Source organism: Kwoniella pini, chromosome 8 (assembly GCF_000512605.2).
Source record: "Kwoniella pini CBS 10737 chromosome 8, complete sequence".
Classification (NCBI taxonomy): Eukaryota; Fungi; Basidiomycota; class Tremellomycetes; order Tremellales; family Cryptococcaceae; genus Kwoniella; species Kwoniella pini.
In genome coordinates this window covers 391,646-407,624 of record NC_091723.1, presented here as the reverse complement: position 1 = coordinate 407,624, position 15,979 = coordinate 391,646, and the positions used below count along the sequence as shown (strand labels likewise).

General features: G+C 40.8%; 6 protein-coding genes across 6 annotated transcripts; 2 read left to right on the top strand and 4 right to left on the bottom strand.

The window, feature by feature from the left end:
- Positions 1-566: 566 nt before the first annotated feature.
- I206_105901 (uncharacterized protein) lies at positions 567-1,149 on the bottom strand (the record flags this gene model as incomplete). The annotated part of the gene is made up of 4 exons (XM_019156453.1): positions 567-625; positions 768-838; positions 951-1,005; positions 1,131-1,149. The coding sequence occupies 4 exons, from the start codon at positions 1,147-1,149 to the stop codon at positions 567-569; spliced, it is 204 nt and encodes a 67-aa protein (XP_019010255.1).
- Positions 1,150-1,619: 470 nt separating this feature from the next.
- On the bottom strand, positions 1,620-3,845 carry I206_105900 (uncharacterized protein; the record flags this gene model as incomplete). The annotated part of the gene is made up of 11 exons (XM_019156452.1): positions 1,620-2,066; positions 2,151-2,351; positions 2,417-2,495; positions 2,564-2,631; positions 2,685-2,833; positions 2,910-2,948; positions 3,008-3,125; positions 3,191-3,206; positions 3,261-3,391; positions 3,472-3,556; positions 3,637-3,845. The coding sequence occupies 11 exons, from the start codon at positions 3,843-3,845 to the stop codon at positions 1,620-1,622; spliced, it is 1,542 nt and encodes a 513-aa protein (XP_019010254.1).
- A 305-nt stretch (positions 3,846-4,150) lies between these two features.
- On the top strand, positions 4,151-5,480 carry I206_105899 (uncharacterized protein; the record flags this gene model as incomplete). The annotated part of the gene is made up of 6 exons (XM_019156450.2): positions 4,151-4,256; positions 4,322-4,559; positions 4,627-4,686; positions 4,743-4,962; positions 5,048-5,272; positions 5,337-5,480. 6 exons carry the CDS (start codon positions 4,151-4,153, stop codon positions 5,478-5,480), a joined length of 993 nt encoding a protein of 330 aa, XP_019010252.2.
- A 238-nt stretch (positions 5,481-5,718) lies between these two features.
- I206_105898 (uncharacterized protein) lies at positions 5,719-10,563 on the bottom strand (the record flags this gene model as incomplete). Its single annotated transcript, XM_019156449.1, has 11 exons — positions 5,719-5,834; positions 5,894-6,061; positions 6,141-6,362; positions 6,428-6,529; positions 6,588-6,686; positions 6,758-7,515; positions 7,596-7,891; positions 7,958-9,748; positions 9,796-9,942; positions 9,996-10,116; positions 10,199-10,563. The coding sequence occupies 11 exons, from the start codon at positions 10,561-10,563 to the stop codon at positions 5,719-5,721; spliced, it is 4,185 nt and encodes a 1,394-aa protein (XP_019010251.1).
- Positions 10,564-12,348: 1,785 nt separating this feature from the next.
- Positions 12,349-14,515, top strand: I206_105897 (uncharacterized protein; the record flags this gene model as incomplete). The annotated part of the gene is made up of 10 exons (XM_019156447.2): positions 12,349-12,805; positions 12,891-13,131; positions 13,189-13,231; positions 13,307-13,433; positions 13,492-13,503; positions 13,562-13,635; positions 13,687-13,937; positions 13,995-14,079; positions 14,164-14,198; positions 14,311-14,515. The coding sequence occupies 10 exons, from the start codon at positions 12,349-12,351 to the stop codon at positions 14,513-14,515; spliced, it is 1,530 nt and encodes a 509-aa protein (XP_019010249.2).
- A 205-nt stretch (positions 14,516-14,720) lies between these two features.
- Positions 14,721-15,841, bottom strand: I206_105896 (uncharacterized protein; the record flags this gene model as incomplete). Its single annotated transcript, XM_019156446.2, has 7 exons — positions 14,721-14,785; positions 14,845-14,915; positions 14,984-15,051; positions 15,120-15,137; positions 15,201-15,431; positions 15,523-15,733; positions 15,807-15,841. 7 exons carry the CDS (start codon positions 15,839-15,841, stop codon positions 14,721-14,723), a joined length of 699 nt encoding a protein of 232 aa, XP_019010248.2.
- Positions 15,842-15,979: the final 138 nt, after the last annotated feature.

The window sequence follows — 15,979 nt, the reverse complement described above, 5'->3', positions numbered from 1 at the left end:
CAATTAACTTTTTATCCCCTTATTATTGCGCAAAGTAATCTGTCCATCCTATGTTAATCTATCCCCTAGATGTCGATAATACAAATATTATTTATATCATGTGAAATTGAATGTATGCCATATCATGGACTGGAATGTGGAATTAGGATATGACGCATTTGCTGATAATGACAAACAAAGGGTTTCATATAATCTAGATAATGGAGTGTGCTTATGTCTTCGTGAAGCTTTGTATCGTCATTGACACATTCCACTCGATGTTGCCGGTAGAAGATGTACGAAAGAAGTATGCGGGTTCATATATATATGTACATGAATGTCTTTCGCCCTTCAGGAATTTGACGTATGGCAATGCACGGAATCTTGAGAAACGTACTGTAACTTGGAAGGTCTAGCGCTGTATTAAACTACTGAGGCGATGTGTAGATAACCGTTTGATACATCTATTTTACAACTTTGACCGTCTATCCCCTCATACAAGATGGTGTTCCTTGATCAGCCTGCCCGTATCTCGGAACTCGTCAAGATAGCGTTGTCAACCCCCAATCATACCAATTCTGACTTGTCTAATGGTATCCAGCTGGTCTTTCGTATTTACTAATAATCCACCAGGCGTGTATGACCCCTATTTGCATACATCGATAAATCAGCAAAATGATCATAAACAAAAAAATCACCACAACGCAATCCAACAAGAATTATAAGGAATAGACACTGAATGATGAGTACATGAATCGGAACTCTTCAGCTAAAACTGCCTGACTTACCAGGAATCCATCCTAATATCCATAGAAGACAATTTATCACCACATCAGCCCCGCATCCTCGTTTTATGAAGCTAAACATGAAGGTTTGTTAGCTGGAGCTCCCAGAGAAGATAAGGGTAGTAGTATAGGATAGCAATAAAGGACAGTAGTAGGTAGCTGATTGGTAAAAATTTGTCTACTTACACTGAAGCGGGCGGTATAAAGATAGCGAGAAAGTATAAAACCACATCACTTGTAGCTATGCGTCAATCTCAAGCCATCAGCTACATTGTCTTTTTTTTTGAGTCCCGCTTGGAAACTATCGAAGGAAGGAAAGGGGACTTTTGACAATGCAGAAGTGAAAATTTGCCTCAGTCAACTTACAGGAAGGTGGACGAGCCATATTGTGCGATGTATGTGTGGAATTGGTGAGTGGTCACTTGAGCTTGAATGGATTGTATTGATGTAGTGAGAGTGAAAATATGAAGTACTTGAATGCCTGTAAGAGAAAAGAAGGGTATTTTCGTATGATAATGGGTATTTATATTTATACCAAAGTTCGGTCCTTTGTCCAATCTTATCTTTCGTCGATCAGATGACGTCACTTGCCTTCGAGGCATATTTCGGTCTCCGACTACGCGAAAAGCTGTGAACTCTGAAAAGGAGTTTCGCAAAGCAGTGTTTAATGATGATTGCTAAGCATCGTACACCAAAGCATGACTATACGGCCGAATCTTAATGATGTGCCCTGCATGGCCACCTCCCCTCTCAAGTGCATTGATCAAGTCTACAATAGAATAAATGTCCCGTTTCCACGGATAGGCATGTACACTAATACCGAGACTTCCTACGTACGTTCTTCCAGGTAATTGCTCATAATCCCTTATACATCGCTCCAATAGGCAACATAGCCTCCTTAGCAAATCTAATGTTTTTGGTCTGTGTGAAACTTTCTATAGCTCCAATGCCATTAAATCTTCCCCATCCACTATTTTTCCATCCACCATGAGGTAAATTATGTTGATCATGAATAGTCATTCCATTTACATGTACAGCTCCACTTTCTAATTTCTTTGCTAATTCCAAAGATTCTTGGAAATCTTGAGAAAAAATTGAAGTTGATAAACCGGTAGAATGAGAATTTGCATATTCTATTATTTTATCGATATTGTCGAAAGTGTGTAAAGAGAGTAAAGGTGCAAATGATTCTTCTCTGTATAAAGTTGTTTTTGGCGAGAGTGAAGTCAGGATGGTTGGTGGGAAAGAAGTAGTGGTTGAGCTGGTAGATGAGGGAGAAGCTGAGTAAAGGGGTTTCGCACCCTATAGAAGATGATTAGTATCATTTTTACTTGATACAGGCTGGTTTAGGATCTTAAGAAATAGGCGGATAAAAATGAGACTCACCCCTTTCACCGCATCGTCGTACATCGCTCTCGCTCCAATTCCAGAATCTGGTCGAACCATTTCCATACCTTCACCCCATTGAGCCTCCTCAGCAGTCTGCTTTAGTATTTCTTCAAATTCCGCCGCTATATCCGAATGAACAAGGACCTGCTCGGTTGACATGCAAACTTGACCAGAATTGAAGAAGGCTCCGAACAAAATCTGCAAAGCATAGCCACAAATCAGCTTGATTGATAAGCAAGTGTTCAAGGCATGGTGAGACTAACGTTATTTGCGGCAAGCTTGAGATCAGCATTCGGTAAGACGATCGCTATTGATTTTCCTCCTAATTCCATTACTGAAGGTCTAGTCAATACAAGAATTCAGCATCATAACCCCTTAAAACCATGTTTTGTGATGCTTGAGAGACTCACTTGAGATGTTCGCCACATTTCGCAGCTAAGATTTTGCCTAACCTCACAGAACCAGTGAAATTGACCATCTGCTACCATATTAACCTGAAATTTTGGACGGGCTAAACTAACGTTGACTCACCTTGACATCCCGGTGAGCTATTAGTTGTTCTACCCGGGCAGGAGCGTCCTTTTCCGACAAATTCAATGTTTGTAAAACTCCTTTAGGCAGACCTGCATCTTCGAATAGAGGTGCTAGTAGACCGAAAAATTGAGGAAGTAGGGGTGATGCTAGATTGAGCAAGAGACTCTTTAAGCTCAATTTCTAACGAGAGAAGACTTCCTGGTAATGGGCGCAGACCCTTACCTCGGAGAAGTACGGTGTTGCCGCATGCTAGTGGATATGCTAAGAAATCATCATCAGTTAGCCTCGTCTGTAGACTGGAAAATAGGAAAAGCAGTCACCTATACTTCGCAAGGCTAATGTTAATGGGTAATTAAAAGCGGGTATACTCAGTACAGGACCGTATGGTTGTCTGAGGACCATAGAGAAGCTATCATCCTTGGTTTGAGGTATTGAGCCCTGCAATTGGTGAACATGCAATAAGCTTCGGTCGCTCAACTCTTGAACCGAAGACGTTGATTTACCTCAACTGATATAGCTCTGTCCCAATTAGCAGATCAGCTTTGTTTATAATCGAACCTGGTCTATACTTACGTATTCGCTGCTCCCTCTACAAGATGAGAAGCAGACATCTGATCACCGCCAATCACGATATCCGCAAAAGAGGCATCCGCTTTCAACGCTTCCGTGAACGTATCTTTACGATCTTTCAGTAATTGAACAACCTGTAGCAAGCGAAATAATTTAGTTCTCCTTCCGATATGATCACCGCACATGAGACAAGATAATCAGGTAGATGACGTACATTTTGTAATATCCCTTTCCTCTCCCAACCATTTACATTTCTCCAATCTTCAAAAGCTCTTTTGGAATCAAGTATAGCTTGATTCCTATATCCGTCTCAAATCAATGAAAAAGATCCCACAATAGTCATATCTTATTCATGACTGATGAAGATCAAATCACTCACGTCTCATCTTCACCAGCCACAATCACTTCACAAGTCTCTCGTGCGGACTTCGGATGTTTATGTGTCACTGATCCTCCGGAAGAAGAGGTCGATGCTTGACCATTTATCCATAAAGGCACAACAGGCAGATTGGTTCTTCTTGCTGTGGTCGCGAATGAACGCGACGAAGAGCAGAATACACTTCCCCTCAATCTTGACTGGACAAGCATTGCAAATATATTCGTGACAACGGTGTAATTCTGTTCATGAATATGAATACCAACAGCAGTTCATGAAATGTGGAGATGGGGATTTACAAGATTATCGGGAAATTCCTTACCTCATAATCGTGCCTGAATCGAATTGAGATAAAGGATTACGACTAGAGAACAACTTAATGAATCGGTCTTCGGACAAAATGAATAATCACTTTTGTGGGTGACAAAGCGTATATCCAGTCTGACAGAGAGAAGCATGAGCTCAATATAAACCTTGGCGAATCAAGAAACATATTTACGCACTTCAACTGGCGAAGATGACACTTTGGACATTTATTGGTAGACAATGGACTAAGCTTCCACCTCCACCAAAAGGAGAATACTTAAAAGGCAAAGTAGTTCTTCTTACAGGTGCAAATTCAGGTTAGTTACCATTCCCCTGCTTCTAATTTAAAGATTGTATTAATTCCAATTTGATCGTACTTCAGGTATAGGTCTTGAATCTCTTAAACACTTTTCGACAGCTTCTCCTGCTTTGTTGATCTTAGCTGTCAGGTCAATAGAAGTTTCAGAAAGGATTCTGGCGGAACTACAATCACTTCATACTGATTTAAAAGGGATAGTTATATCACTCAATCTGGATGATTTGGATAGTATTAAATCATTTCCCTCAAGATTGAAAGATAAGGGTATAGATAAGATTGATATTTTAATCAATAATGCTGGGTTAGTGTTCCTTATGCGAAGGTTAGGTTTTGACCAAGGAAAGGTATTGATGTTAATTTAAATATAGAATTAATCCAGGTAACGATGATAAACCTGCAGAAATGACGAAAGACGGCTACGAAAAAACGCAAGTTCCTTTTTATATTCAAATCAATAAACTTATGCTTATTAATTATTTTATAGATTTCAAACAAATGTCTTATCTCCTATTTTACTTACTTTCACTCTTTTATCATTTCTCAAACAATCATCTAAACCAAAAGTAATCTTCTTAGGTTCAGGATTACATGCAACATGTAATAATCAACCTATAATTGAAGCAATTGATCAAAAAAAATCAATTATAAAGATATTTAATGATCAAAATTCATTTGATAATAAACAAATATATGGAAGATCAAAAGTAAATAAATTTCTTTTTACCTCTAACACCAACTTACAAATTTCTAAAGCTAAATCCATTTCATTTTCCTTTTTTTTTAAAAAAGCTTCTTCTTCATATGTTTACCAGGCAACTTATCGAAATGTTAAATGATATATCAATTATAACAGTTTCACCAGGATTAGCAATTACAAATTTAGGAAGAGATTTTAAATTTTCAATTGGATTTATTATTTTTGGTGCACCTTTCATGTTTTTAAATGCTAGATCTGCTGAAAAAGGTGCAAGAAATTTAACTTCTGCTGTAGCTAATGCTGAACAAAGTTATGATGTAAGTTTATTTAAATATATGAATTTATGAAGTTGAGCTTATTGTTTTTTTGATTGATTCTTAGTATTGGGCAGAATGTGGTCCATCTTATTCTGAAAGTAGTTGGTTATCATCTGGACAAGGAATAAAAGCTATAAAAGCATTTTATACGGAAATGATTGATGAAATTGAAAAGATAACTCCTGGAATTACCAAGGATTTAGCTTGATTAGATTGGACTAGATCGATCCTTCGTCCCGAAAAGTGAAATTGCTTTGGTAATCAATGAAAAGCCTTTTGTTATATTTTTGGATCTCGGATATCAAGAACAGGGTATCATAAGTCAAATCCGGTATATCTTACAAGGGAATTCCGACAAATAGTCCAAATAGCAATATCAAATTGAATATGTATAAATTGTACCTTGACTGCAGTGGTTTATCTACCCGTCTCATTCTTCTCCTTGTCTAATCCCTTTCGATGAACACTTGAGGTGCATTATCTACCATCCATTGTACGCTCAAAGCTTTTCCAGCCATATCACCGAACTCCCTATTCGGATCAGCCGACCTCATTAGGGTGGCTAGAATAGTAGTATAATAAGCGTCAAGAGGCCTCGATTGCATCTGAATTTGAACTTACGTCCGAATACCACACCTAGGTTCTGTGAAGTCATTAGATTGACACTCGATAGGGCGGTCACCCTATTGAGATGTAACATCAATGTTCTGAGCGTATTGTAATGCTCTTTAGGTAGCTCTTTCAGCAAAGCACATAAGGCTGAATGTTTATTATTAGTATCTCTAATACCTGCAAGATGTTACAAGAATCAGCACAAACGGGTAGTTATTTGACATGTCTCACAGGGAGATAGGCGTTCGCCACTCACTCGCAGCGGCAACGAAACTCTCATGCAGAGCATGCGTCAAAAGTGGGTTAGGCAAACTTCGGAAATAAGTCTTGAGCACCGACGTGACACTTGAAATATCGTTGAAGATCTCGAGATCTGTCAAGTCGAAAGCATCGTAATCACCTCTTTCGAACAGTTGAGTGATCTGCTTGGATTGAGAAGATCCACCAGTCTTTCGGTATATCCCTTCATACTCCATACCTGGCATTCGCGAATTAGTTTAGAGAAGCCCAGTACTATATTGATGGGTATATTCGGAGACTCACCGACAGCCTCAACAGCATGTATACATTTTGTCACGATTCCAGGTATTGCAGTCTTATCGGCACCGACTTGTTCAATGAGATCACGGCCGAACATCGAGGGGGCTAGGATCATCGAGATGTCAGTATAACAATCCAAATTTCAAACGAGGAAGCTACTCACGTAATGGTCCGTCCATGTGCTCAATTGTCCCATTCCTGCTACCAGTACAACTCCTAGGCAGTTTCTCGGCGCATTTGAAATGACAGACGATACCACAAGCTAAAGGCAAGCGCGATCTCAGTATTAGTCTTATATCGCTGCGAAGCAAAGGGAAACCAGACAACACTCACAAGAACACTTGACTTCCTGTAAGCCCCACATCTTCTCTTGACATAGCTCACATCTCGTCAATCTCATCGTGGAATGCTGAGCGAAGCTATGGTCTCTGAAGCCAAATTCAGTTGAGGGTCTTTGCAGATTGCCATTAGGTCCACCAGGTCCACCATTACCAGCTCCAGAAAGATTGACACCTAAACCTGGATTTCGATTCGAAGTAGGTAAATTAAGAGGTTTGGATATTGATGCGGATGCGGAAGATGAATCGGGTCCCTTTGAAGATTTATACCATTTAAATCTTCTTGCAGGTGCAGCTTCGATAAGAGGTTCAGGTTTTGTCACTTTCACCACTCTAGCAGTCTCCTCTGGTACTTCTTGTAATGTAGCTGAAGTTGCCAAAGACGATAAAGAAGGTGATCCTGATGGATGAGATCTACCCGCTCCAGAAGGACCATTCTTACCGACGCCTGAAAGGTTACCGAAAATTGTCGGAGGTCTAATTCTACTCAAATGATCTTGTACCGATTCAGCCTGTCGAGACAGAGAAGCATTCAATTCTGCTAGTTCCTCGTTCTTCGCTGCAAGTGCGGCTGATTCCTCCAAAAAGGATTCTTTCGTTTCTCGCAACTCGGCTATATCTCGTTGAAGTGCTTCTCGCTGGGCCGTAAGCGGTTCAAGCTCTTCGCGGTACTGCTCTTTGATCGTGTCTAGTCGATTTGTTAGTGATCGACTGAGCGAAGATGCCCCATCATCGCCGCCGAATGAATCGATGCTATACAAGGCGAGCAGGATCAGTAAGAAGCTCGGTCGTAAAGCACAAAGAACGTCAAGATGGGAAAGCACAATACTCACCTCGCTCGTCTAGCATGCAATTCCTCAACTTCAGCGAGCGACATATCCCTCTGAGCTCGCAATCTTGAAATATCTCTTTCCAGGCCAGTCAAATTGTTCGCAAGATCGTTACTCCTTCGGCGCATATTTTCCGCTCGTCGCTCGTCTCCGGAAATTACACTCAGTCGAGCGGTCTGGGAATGCACTTGGGCTCGTAAACGAGACACTTCAGCTTCCAATTCACGACGATGAGCCAGCTCTTTATCGTATTCTTCCCCAGCTATTGTCAATCCTTCAGAATATTGTTGACTCGTACGCTGATTAATAGGGTTGTAAGTATCTATTACCTGCCGAGCAGAGGTATGCAAGAATGATTGACTCACCTTGGCACCTGTATATTTGCTCTTCAAACCCGTGATGGTATCCCTGAGCTCCTCGATCTCCTGTATCACTCCAGTCAGAACGCTCAGATCGACCTCAGACTTATCTTCTCCGCGGTGTTTAGCTCCAGCAACAAGTTCGACAAGTGTGTTGAATGACCCATCCCCGGAGCCATAGCGCGAATTTATCGATATCGTACTGTCTGCTGATGCCTGTCTGATTCGAAGCATTTGAGGGGTCTGGACTTGATCGTTGGGAGATAATCTTAGCCTTGATGGCGAGCGACTCATAGCTTCCAATGACCCTGACTGCTCCATTCCCGCACCGGCGCCGGCATCGTTTGTGGTGGTCGCAGCAGCAGAAGATAGCATATCCATCTGCGGAGATCTCGCTATTGATGGTGAAGTCGCATCATTTGTAGATATAGGCGACGAGTGTGCATTTGCATCCTCGATAGGTTCTTCTGAACCGTCCTCTGCTTTGACAATTACTATTGATTCGCCCGATTTGTGAGCTATCTTATCTTTCTTTGTAGGCGACTGATCGATGTTATTCAGTATGACAGCAAAGTCCGGATCGGAAAGGCTGAAAGACATTGGCGGCAGGTTAGGTGCATTCAGTCGAGGGGTAGATACCGCTCCTTCGGACAGTTGATTGTTGGAAGGCTGTTTCGAAGGAAGCCCAGAGGATAGTGCAGTATTATCGATACTCGATTTTCTGGACCCACCAGCAGTAGAGTCCTCATCTTCAATAGTAGCTAATGGTCTCGATTTACCGCTAGCAAGCTGGTCAGGCAAGGAACTTGTCCTAGGTGGTGGTCCAGAACTGCCTTGATCTTGTGTTGTCATCGCTCCTCCAGCTGATATCTGTCTTTCTCTAAATGGGAACATGTCGTTGCCAGGGGACGGCGATGGAGTAGTAGGCGATCTAAGTGGCTGTAGACCTTGGCCTTCTTGCTGCTGCTGCTGCTGCTCCTTCAAATCAGTGAAAGACGCTCGAAGGGGTGAAGGTGGTAAAGGCGACATTCTAGGCTCTACATTGAAAGTTGAATTTTGAGCGTCCATGTTGAAGGTCATGGCCGGATTGATGGATCTTCTCCTTTCAGCTTTACTGGTTGGTACGTTGAGACCCACCGGTCCAACGCCCAATCCTGCATTTTTCGATGGTCCAGCCGCCGGTACAGGAATAGAATCGTTGATTGATCTAGAAGAACCCAGTGATGGACTGGGCATATGACTCCCTTGGCGACCTTGAGCGTTGTGATCAGAATCCATCGACCTGCTATGAGTGACACCGCGGTTGGGATCAGATGGAGAAGACGGTAAGGGCATATTATCTTGATCCACAGCTCGGCGATTTGCAGGTGAGGTGGATCGTTGGATGGTTCTATCCACACTCAAATCCCTCTGTTTTTCTCTTTCTCGTTCTCTTGACGAGTCTCGCTCAGCAGCATCCTCGAAAGCATCGCCAGCGTTGGAGATTCCCGAATCGTGATTTGGCGTGTCGAATTTACCTGTGTTGAACGAATTAGGTGTTGCCGAAGGGGATCCGGTCGGTGAATTGGCAAACTGAGCCAGAGACATGGATGAAGGTATACCTGGCGTTGATTGCAAGAATTTTCCAGCGGGTACAGGTATGGGAGAGGCGATATCAGGTTGGTCTTCCTCCCTCTTCCTTTCTCCGTCCACATGCTTCTCTCTCCTTTCCCTTTCCCTTTCTTCCTTTCTAGCTTGCTTTTGCCTCTTGTGTTCCGCATGGCGTCGGCTGCGTGCCACTCGTTCGTTATGACAGGCCTACGTATGGTCAGTGTCTGAGAAGTCTTGAGAGCGACAACACTTACCATGCAATATATACCCTGGCTGGTCTTAGCAAACACCAACTCCTCTATACGCCGCTTGCATGTCCTGCAGGTAAAGCAATGAGCATGATACGATTCGTCGCCAGTCATGATAGCTTCCTCCGTTATCGCTTGTTTACAGACAAAACACTGAAGACTGCATCAGCTGACATCAGGAGGGTTTCGATTCCTAGCTTACTCACTTGGTAAGAACAATTTCCGCACACAGGGCTACCGTCCGACAAGAGCAGTAGATTGGTATCTGCCGATACCTTGTTCTTGCATTTGGCACATTTGAAGCAATCTACATGCCATAGGGATGATCTGCAGCGTGGAAGGGGTGTTAGGACATATTGGTGTTTCTGAGATTACGTGAAGACTTAGATTTTCGGAGAACAAAACTCACCCAAAAGCAACGACGACACCACCACTCTCCTGATCAATGACCTCATGACATCCTCCGCATTTCGCGTCCAATTCCCCTAAATTCGGTAGACTATCGCCCGTCTTCGTAGTCGGTGTCTCGTTGCCTTTCAGCAAAGTCGAAGATTGTCCATTTATGCTAGTTGGGGGTGGTATGTTAGAGGGTGAAGGAACGCGAGGAGATAAGACTGCTGGTGCGGATGTTGATGGAGTGGTTGTATTGTTTTGCTTCGGCGTCGGTGGATGATTTTCTATCAACGGCGAGGATGGGTGAGGGACCGGAAATGCAACTGTCGACGGGGAATAAGAATGAGACGAGGGGACATCAAGTGGTAAAGATGTTGACATTTTGTCCGACTTCTATTTCTCTTGATCTCTAATGGTCTATCTATTTGCCAATCATTGAATCAATGTATGCTGATGTGTAACTTTCGGCGATAGACGATTATGCGTGTGAATGGTATTATCTGCTGAAACAATCTGTCTATTTTCCAGTCAAAGGTACATGCGATTTTGAAGATTCCTTTATGTTCTAATTGATTTGTTGAAGCTATTTGATCAGCAGGTGTCTTGAAACCTGATGACGATAAGTGAAGCGAGTAACAATTTACTTGATGGTAAATGTCGCGTTGAATAACGAGCCTGGATACTCCTTCGATGCGACTAAATCCATAGATCTGACTTCACACAGGTCATGCTAGAGCCAGAGAGTTGAAGCAGATCCTTTCGCAGTCCTAAGCCTAGATTGAGCAGCGTAGCTCGATGCAAGTGGGCGGTGAACGTCTTTTGTCGTTTATAGAACAAATATGGTACGTGCGCGCGAATGATTGAGCTCGAGCTTTGAGCAGTGTGGTCACGGAATCAATTGAAGTTGCTGCTATTGTGGGTCAGGTCGCAAGAGATCAAGTCCCGCCTCTTACGAATAGTTGTAGTGATTATCAATGATGATGGACTTTTGTCTGACTGAATAGAACGACTGTTGACCGTGTACTTGACAGGGGAAAGCCGAGAATCTATCGTTTTGAATATAGTTGGTCCCCGCTTAGACCATGCGATGATGTTGGTTTTGATTTTTGAATTTCTGATTTTCTGTTCAATCAATTTCTAATTATCTATTTTGTTGCCTATATACTGATGTTGTTATTGTTGTTTTTATTTTGCAGTCCATATCATAATGGTGAATGTTGGAGTGACCCGTTGTCATGTAACGTTTAGATCAATCGTGATAGTGAAATGTGCTTATAGAATGGTTAAATTAACCTATAATCAGGGTCTTTCATTTTATAGCATCAAAAGTGCGTCGCGTCAGTTTAGAAAAGAAAAAGAAGAAAGAACAAAAAGAAACCACCCACCACGCGTAAGTTCTTATATGGGATTAAGCATTAAATAAATTTAGAGACCATCTTCCAAAAATCCGAAATTTCTTGCCTTACTTACGCCTATGAGAGATAAAAGGTGTTTTATTTCAGATCAATCTTTCATTTTTCTATTTTATTTGACACTTGATCTTATTAAGCTTTAGAAGGATGCCAACTACATAATAGTAAGTAAGCTTTCTATCAGGAATAATAGCCTCATCTTATCTAAATCTTCACCAGTATAATTAAGATGAATAAATTATCTTCAACCCACCGAGTACACTCTGTAAGAGTTACAAAGAGGCATAGAAAATAATACACACTGAAAATTCTGAATATCATACTGTGTACCCTACTCATCACATTATCCTTCGCTCTTTGAGGATTATCAATCACAAATTAGGGAGTGATCAAGGCGCTGATCATTGTTGAATCACAGGTTTCCCTTTTATCCGTTCTACTTCCCTTGCTACATACAGTTATACAACCTTTTATATACCATATGTCTTATGCAAATTTCAATATCCTACTATTCCATGAAAATCTTGACCATAATATTCCCTCAAAGGATGTCCGACTTATCCGGAATTCGAATGACCAAGGATGAAAACTCATATACTCATATTTTACCCTTTTAGGCACTGTATTGATACTTTGACGGTACTACGTCGCATACATATGTTCATATAGGTATTCATTTAAGATATTCCATATATCTACAATCCAAGATATCTTCCCAAACTGACTGCAATTGGATCGAGCTACTGTATTAACGATGTCGACGGATAATTCTAGGATATATACAGTCATACCTGAATCAGACACCGGGGAAGCCGATTCTCATGCTGTTGAAGAAGAAGATAGAGGAGACTCGACGGTCTTGAGAGCAGGATTTGACAACGGTTCATCGAGTCAGATACCTTGGAAAAGACTATTACCATTTTTCATTTTACGCTCAATGGACGCATTAACATATGGTCTAATTTTTCCATTTATAATAGAATATATGACTTCACTTGAAATTCCTCAAGATAAAATAGGATTATATGCTGGAATTGCAGAAGGTAGTTTGATGTTTGCAGAAGCATCAATTGCACCTATATGGGCTATTCTGGCTGATAAATTAGGAAGAAAGAAATGCTCTACTTGGGGATTTATGATTTCTGTTATTTCTTGTGGAATGGTAGGTTTTGGAAAAAGTGCAAAGTGGATTATATTTTGGAGAATGTGTAGTTAGTCAAAATCTCAGATTTCCCCACACTAGTTCAAAAGTCAAGAGGAGATATCATGCTTATCATTCATATTTTGAGATAATAGTTGGTCTTAATCCTACACCAGTTTTAAGTAAAATTTTAATTACCGAATTCACTCATCCAACAAATCGTGAATTCATCTTCTCAATTTATTCACCAATTTTTAATACTGGTTATCTCATTGGGCATCTAATTGGAGGTTGGTTAGCAGATCCATATGGTAGATTACCTTTTTGGTTAGGAGGAAATTCAGATTTTTTCCAAAAATGGCCTTATGCCTTACCATGTTTGGTCAACTCATTTCTGTTAGTTGTCAATTTACCTTTCGGCCGTATTTGCGCTGACGTTGAGCCGATTTTCAGAGGTCTCTTGGCAGTCGTCGTGGGACTTTTGTTTCTGGAAGAGGTGAGTGATGTCGGTTTCCAGATAGCGCAACTGTCGCGAACGGACCAGCTGAGGGGTTTTGAGCCTGGGAAATAGACTAAACCCTCTCAGATTGTAACAATAGACATTCAATGTTCAGACAGGGACACGGCGTCGACTGCCGACCTATGGAAAGATACCTTGAAGATACCTCTCTTTACTCTTATACTAGCTAGTTTCTGCGGTGCGTTCGAGTTTTGCACAATAATTTGCTTAAGAGCAATACTGATGCAGCTTATTAGCTTATCAATTCGGTAAGTTATCTAACCTAATCTGTCACAAGTCTCAATACGAAAGCTTAGATCCCTACAGCTGTTTACGCATTCGAAGGATTATTTACAGTCTTTGCATATACCTCAATCAATCAAGGTGGTCTAGGATTCCCAGTACGTCAATTTCATTTTACTTCAAAGCGGCAAATATATAATTCACCACAGGTTGAGATGATAGGAAGTATAATAGCTTTTACAACTCTTTTATATATCATTGGTTCACCTATAATCATACCTAGATTGAAGAGGCGATTTGGTGTTCGGAAATCCTTAACAATAACGGTTATCACAATACCGATCGAGGCTTTGATTATTCCAATCGCTCAATGGTGTGCTAGAGTAGGAAGAGTCTGGACATGGGTTATCTTACTGTTTGTTCAATTACCCTTGAAGAATTTTCATCAGATGGGATGGCCGTAAGTGATTTTACCTCCAATCGCGCGGCGTGCCACAACGTTGATAATACTCTGTAGAATGAATGACCATCTCAACACAGCTTGTTTCGATGATTATCCGCATTTGGTGGCTACAGGTAGTGCAATCACTTTAATTGCCGGAGTAGGTCCTATTTTTGCATAACGCAATTCAAAGCAGTCGTCAAGGCTGGGGAAATGGGCATCTGTCCGCTAACTCGATTAGCAGGCCTCAGGAAGAGCTTTCGGTCCAGCTATAGCAGGGTGAGTACTTTGATCGATTTTTCGAATTTCTTGCAAGTAAATGGAAATATAACAAATAGTTACTTCCCAATTGTGATGCTCATACGCTGAGTTTGCGATTTGAATACTGTAGGTGGCTGTTTTCGATTTCGACCGAATACCCCTTGCGTTCTTTCGGTCGTCAAGTCTCTTGGATCAGTCTCTTTCTCATGACCTTACCACCTGTCATTCTGAGCTTATACATTCCAGATGGTCTCACAAGAGAAAATTTGCCAGAGGACTCGGAAGAAGACGATGCAAATAACCCTTTACTTGCGAGGAGGTTGTCAATCGAATGAATATTGCCGATTAGAATGTGAATTGAGAATGTTCATGCGACCATTCTAATCCTAGGCTGTCAGCTAGAACTACTGTATAATATGGTCATATTGTTTGAAAGATGCATCCTGTACGAAAAGCATTACCATCTTCCTGGTTGCCCATCACTGACGAAAGAGTGCGTTAGCATCGATAGGCGATTCGTCACTCGTCAAAATTGACTCACTAATTCCAGGGTTTACCACTATGGGTTTCTCTTGTAGCTTCATCGATGACTTTGATCAGACCAGCTATCCGATGCGATATCAGTATGTTACAATATTCTTAGTTGTGACCTTGAATGACTCACAAGCAGATTGCTCGACCGTCACAGGGGCTTTATCCCATCCCCGATGTTGAGCTGTTAAATTACCCATACCTCTGAGCAAATTTCGAAATGCTGTCTTAGCTCAAAACACCATCAACATAATAATAAAAGTATGACTCACGTAGCTACCCATCCAGGACATATAGGGAAAATTATTAAATCAGGATGTTCAAAATGAGCATATCGAGCCTAATGCCGAATGAAATTATATTCAATATTACCGAATTGAAATGGTAACATGAATCAAATATACTTACTAAATAAGTAGCTCCAATCTGTTGGAAATTATTATCAGTAAATGTATATCGAAGATTGTTAAAACAAAGGTTCTATCTCACTTTTGTAATACCATAACAAACATTTTGTTTATCAGGTATTCTATCCAAAATAGCAGCAGAAGAAGAAATGAAAATAAATTTACTTCCAGATTTTAAAAGTTCTAAAGATGCTTGAAAAAATAATAAATAACCTTTAACATTAACTCTCCAATGATCTTCAAATTCTTGTGGATCAATATTTTCAATTCTTGACATTGCTTTTAATGTTAAAATACCTGCATTTGAAATTGCCTATATAAAGAATATCGGTAAAAAACATAAAAATCTCTCATTTAGCCTAATTTCATATCATCATATGCTTCATGATATTTTTTACACATACTATATCTATTTGATTTATTCCATATTTTGTTTCCAATTCTTCTATTGCCCGTTTAGGACTTTGAACATCCGTTACGTCCATATTCACTATTATTGCTTTACTTCCTTTTCCAATTGGGATTTCGGGTATTTTTTCTGCTAAAGGTAAAATTGTACCTATAACTGTGTACCCTTCTCGAGCTGCATATTGCTTGAATAAACCAAGTCCAATACTATTGATAGGAATGCGTACCATGATCAATCAACCACAAGATTGGTTGATGCGGCATGGGTGAAAGGACTCACCCCCTATTTACGCCTGATATCAGTACTACCGTCATGATTAAATGAAAACTTTGACTGCATGTGCAAGTCAACAACAATAATACTACTCAGATGAGTACAATATAAGAAATATTCACATACATTGCCTGCGAAGCACTCCCATCACCGATATTTCATTCGTTATCTCATCGCGT